The sequence below is a fragment of the Limulus polyphemus genome, unplaced genomic scaffold (assembly GCF_000517525.1).
Source record: "Limulus polyphemus unplaced genomic scaffold, Limulus_polyphemus-2.1.2 Scaffold1842, whole genome shotgun sequence".
Taxonomy (NCBI): Eukaryota; Metazoa; Arthropoda; class Merostomata; order Xiphosura; family Limulidae; genus Limulus; species Limulus polyphemus.
This window is the reverse complement of record NW_013667452.1, coordinates 155,074-160,641: the sequence shown is the minus strand read 5'-3', so window position 1 is coordinate 160,641 and position 5,568 is coordinate 155,074. Positions and strand designations below refer to the sequence as shown.

The 5,568-nt window shown below is 33.6% G+C and overlaps 1 protein-coding gene across 1 annotated transcript in view; it reads right to left on the bottom strand.

Annotated features, from left to right (window-relative positions):
- LOC106465118 (phospholipid-transporting ATPase IA-like) overlaps positions 1-5,568 on the bottom strand; it is a gene marked incomplete at its 5' end in the record, with an annotated part of 177,451 nt that overhangs the window by 20,758 nt on the left and 151,125 nt on the right. The window contains one exon of the mRNA XM_013925316.2: positions 2,044-2,087. Within this exon, the coding sequence (XP_013780770.2) occupies positions 2,044-2,087 (44 nt within the window). The remainder of the gene's footprint in view (positions 1-2,043; positions 2,088-5,568) is intronic.

The window sequence follows — 5,568 nt, the reverse complement described above, 5'->3', positions numbered from 1 at the left end:
TAAGACATAGTGTTGACATTATTTCCTCAAGCTACAAATCCCTATTTTGACTCTCCTAAATATTACAGCTTTTAGAAATGGAGTCAAAATATGGACTTGTAGCTTGAGGAAATAATGTCCACACTATGTCTGAAACCTTAAACTTGTTTGTTTACTTTTTATCCAATTGCATTTTCACTTTAAGCTACCAATCTTGTTTCTGTAATTTGTTGAAGATCCTATTCACCCCTTTTTAAATTTTTAAAACGGAAAAACTTTGAAAGTTTAAAAAATGATACAGCTTCTGGGCCAGATAATATTTCCCCAAGGTTTTGAAGGAGGTTAAATATTGTATATATGAGCCATTTGCTACTATTTTTTGCAAGTCTTTGAATAGTGGGCAGGTGCCAAAGGATTGGAAGTTAGCTAATGTCACTCTTCTTTTCAAGGGAGGTGATAAAAATTGTCCCAGTAATTATATGGCTATTAGTCTTACATCAGTTGTGGGAAAAGTTTTGGAAAATCTGATAAAAAATGCTTTACAAAATCATTTAACAAAGTTTAGAATTTTATTAAATAGTCAACATGGTTTCACTAAGGGAAAATCTTGCTTTACAAATATTTTGACATTTTTTGAAAAGGTTATTGCATATGTAAATGAGGGTAAGGGTGTAGATTTGATGTATCTGGATTTTTAGAAAGCCTTTGACAAAATGCCACATAAAAAACTAGTAAAAAATTATTTCTATAGGTGTGGGGGATAAGTTAGCTAATTGTATAGAAGAGTGGCTGGATGGAAGAAAGCAGAGGGTTGTTATACATGGAGTTCAAAGTGGATTAAAATCACAAGTGGGGTACCTCAGGGCTCAGTCTTAGGACTTTTGCTTTTTTTAATTTACATCAATGACACAGATGAAAGAATGGTCAATAAATTACTTAAATTTGCTGATGATATGAAGGTCTTGGATGTTGCTAACTGTGAAGAGAATGCTGCTGCTTTACAAAAGGATTTAGATCATTTATTGAGTTGGGCAAATAAATGGCAGATGGGTTTTAACTATAATAAATGCAAGATAATGCACGTGAGTTATCATAATTTAAATTGTATAGTTCACTGGATATGCCACATTTGGAGTATCATGTTTGGTCTTGTACTCCTTATCTTAAGAAAGACACTGTATTGTTTGAAAGGGTTTAGAGCAGGGCTACTACTACAATGGTGCCTAGGATGGAGGGGTTGTCATATGAGAAGAGGTTAAAATCTTTGAAATCGTTTTCTCTTGAAAAAAGAAGAGTTTGAGGGGATCTGATTGAGGTGTTTAAGATTATAAAGGGAATTGATAGTGTTGTTGCATAATCTCTTTTGTATTTAATGGTGAGAATGGTAAGACTAAGGGACACAAGTATACATTTTGACATGGTAGGAGCCATCCTCAGCTAAGACAGTTTTAGTTTTCTTCCAAGATGGTTAGTCTCCGGAATGAATTACCTTCGAATGTTGTGGAAGCAGTAAATTTATGTGAGTTTCAGAGAAAGCTTGATAACTATATGAATGATTAGGATTGGCTTTAAGATTTCTATTTTATTTATTTTTTCATTTATTTATTTGATAGTTTAGTTTAGTTTAGAGGATGGGACAGCTGACATGGACCAATAGGTCCCCTGTTGTCCCTAAACATTGTGTTATGTATTACATGGCTTTTACGATGATTGCACTGATCATTGAGTAGGATATTCATCACGTTGTTTTGTCAGTTGCTGTGTTATGAAGGTCAAGAATGAAAGAAACCATATTTAATAAAGATCAGATATGAACATATAATACTACTCTATACTTCAGTTTCAATAAATCTCTAACATCAACTTCTCTAGAAGTGATAAAATGATAGCATCCAATCATCTTGTATACATACTATCAATTGTTTTAATAAGCTATATCTACTTCTCAATACTTATGTCAATTTCTGTACTTAATTTAGCATTGTTTGATTGATATCATACACCTTCTAATCAGCTAATTTGATAATGTAATTGACATATCTTAGAGCAATAAAACAATTTTACCTGAGGTACAACACCATGTTCTTCTTGGGAGAAGGCAAATCCATCTAAATAGAATAAGAAATTAGCAATAAATAAAATACATTTCTACTATATCCAGTTCTTGGAATATCTTAAATGTTATAGGATATGCGTGATATATATAAAATTTTACAACATTAGAACTTAAAATACATACACACCTCTTATACTAATACTATGACCATTTTTTCCACTTGGTTCTTGATGTTTTAAACTATAGCACATTATAAATATGTATGCTAGAAAACAGTACCAAATCTAGCTTTTTGTCTTTTCACTAATGTATGTAACAGACTCTGTAAGAGACTGAGTGTAACATGACCAAGTGAACCACTAGCAGAGGCAAAAATGGGAACATTCCCAAATAACAAAGAGAGGGTTGAGACCGTTGATGTGAAGGGAATATGACAAGCATTGAAACATCAGATGCCCTGCCTTCAACAGAGAGGAAAGCATCGAAGAACAGAGAAATCCTGTGTGAAAGGCAGTATGCAAGTTCAGGAGGTAGTCTGAGCATGGTTCAATCACAAAGGGAAAAATGGACCCCGAGAATGAAAACCATGGGTCTGTAAGGTCCATACTTGGAGACACATTAGTGCTTTCTCTAAGTACATTTGTTTGTTTCAAATTTTGCACAAAGCTATTTGAGAGCTATCTGTACTAGCCATCCATAATTTAGCAAAGGTAGACTAGAGGGAAGGCAGCTTGTCAATATTGACAACACTTGGGCTAGTCTTTTATCAACAAATAGTGGGATTAAGTGTCACATTACAATGCCCCAATGGCTGAAAGGGCGTGAGCATGTTTAATGACGAGGATTCAAACTCATGACCAGTAGATTGCAAGTCAAGCACCCTAACCAGGTGCAAAGGCTGGCAAAGGAATGGGGAGTTGTAAGGAAGCCAGAGTCTCCAAAAGCAAAATATCCCCCATGTAGAATAAGAAGTGTAAATCCTGATGGCCAGATATGCCATAGTTCACAGGTGAAAAAAAAACAGGCTGTATTCAGTTGAGAAAAGAAACTAAACATTAAATGGATGTGAGAAAAAGATGTAGATTCCAGGATAAGCCCCCCTCCATCTACACAAGTAATCATAGAAAAGAAGGAAGAGAGGTAGAAGAAGAGGAAACATCTGAGAATGGGCTAACTGATAGAAACAATCGTAGAAAAGAAACCCCAGAATAGGACTGTGAACATGGTAAGCATAAGCCCAACAATGCCAAGGAACATAAGAGGGGCCAACACTGAGTCGAACGGAAGAGCAAGGAATAGCAGAAACAAAAAAGGAAGTGGAAGTACAGAAAACAAAAATAGGACAAGCTGAGAAAGACAAATGTAGGAAGGTGTCCAACACATCAACCCTGGCCAACTCAAGATCAGATGAAAAAAGACCATAGATGGAGAGAGGTGAAAAGGAAATGAGAAGTGAAAAAGAGAGAGGAAATAATAGATCAAGGTGGGGAAAAGAAAAACGATTGTTGGCAGAAAATGAGGCCAACAGCAGGAGAATAGATAGGTACTCAAAAAACATGTGTGATCATCACTGATAAGAAGTATAATGAACTTGACCACCAGTACAGGAAAGACAAGAAAAATAGGAAGGACTGAAATCCAGAATGGGAAGTTGAGAAGGAGAACAATCTAGATGAGGTATAAAAGCAAAGGGCAAGGTCAGGAAAGAGGAAAACAAAACCTGGGAAAATATCAAGGACAATTCTTATGACAGCAGTCCAAGTCACAAGAGGAAAGGAACACTACAGAAGACATCAGGGCAAAAAAAGGAAGCTGGACAAAAAAGAGGAACACAAGGAGAAGGAAAGGGTATAGGAAAGAGGAAAATAACCCAATGCAATGAGTCCCAACAGTAAGGGAACAAATTATGGAGGGATATAGCAAAAATGGAAAAGACTAAATTGAGAAGAAAACACTAAAAGGTAAAGAAAATGAAAATAAAAGTTTAATTAAAGATGAAACTCTCATGAAATTGAACAAAGGCTAAAAAATGTTGAATATGCCTGGTGATTACAGTGCCGAGGAGAAGAATGACGTTCTCAAGTGCAAATGCATAGGGAGGAGCTGATGCATATGGTGTGTTGCCCTCCTGTTGGTGGATGGCTTTGCTGTATGATATCATCATCATCCAGTAGCACAATTCACATTAGATCATGTTAGATTAATTGGGAATTGCCTCAAAGCTAATGGCATGCAAATCTCTAAAGAAGATGTGTTGGGAAGATAGCTTAACTGTGTAAAGAGGTGTGGTATTATCTTGGAACTGATAAATATACTCTACTCCAATACAAGGAAAGAAAATAGTTATAAATATGACATTACAAATGGGCTAATAAATCTCAAATGAAAACACATAAATTCATAAAACTAGCTTAGGTATATTAGCATTAAACATGATAACTTGGAATTTGCAGATAAGAACATTTACAATTGCCAGTGTATTTACAAGTTCTATCATAAATTATATATATCAGAAGAGGTCAAATCAGATTACACATGAACTTTTTAAACATTATTAGAAGCATCAGGTAGATTTCATACAACAGTTTTATTAACAATTAACAGCAATGATTATCATTTCTAATATCATTAAGAAAGAAGATTTGTTTAGCACTTTTTAGTGATCATTACATCTAACATGAATAACAATAGCTTAATGCACTGGATTAACTCTTTTTAACCCGGGCTCGGTCCCTTAAATCCGAACTCATAACCATTTTGTGCTTGTTATAGTTTTTCATGCTATAACTTTTAAATTAGTATGCGAATGTTAATGAAATTAGCAATTTATTAGTAAAAATTACAATACACAAAATATCTCATTTTTTATTAAGCCTTAAGGTTTGTAAAGCAATGTTTCTCTCATTCCTTTTTTTTTTCTCTCTTCACATCTTGACTATCTATCATGCAAAGTAATTTTCATTTTAAGAATAATAATTCTTTTATGCATCAGAAAATTTTGAAATTTCACATGCAAAATCTTTATAATGTCCAGATAGTTATCAAACATTTCTTTAAAAAACTTTATATTTAATCTCTTATTTTCAGTAATTAATCCCTGTATAGATTTGGTAGATATGACCGATCTCGCAACCATCATAAAAATTAGAAAATAAACATAAATTATGCCTTGTTCATTCTAGAATGAACACAAATTATAACACAAAAACATAAATGTTTAGACTAAATAGCTTAAATCTCATAACATATACATTTATTTTTATGATACTGAACTTTGACCCATGCCTGGCTAACAATACAGAAGTTACAAAGACGTGGCTCATGTGCACTCATGTTACCATATCAAATAACATAAAGATGACATTTGGTCTGTACAAAGTAACTTTCTTGGCTGTGTTTTAATCAGTTAGAATTTGGAAAATAAGGTCATATTTCAATTATTATACATTATATTTGTATATAGATTATTGCTATTTTGATATAAGTTCTTAAACTTATTTTTCTTAAAACATAGAACAGTAAATAAAGAAGTA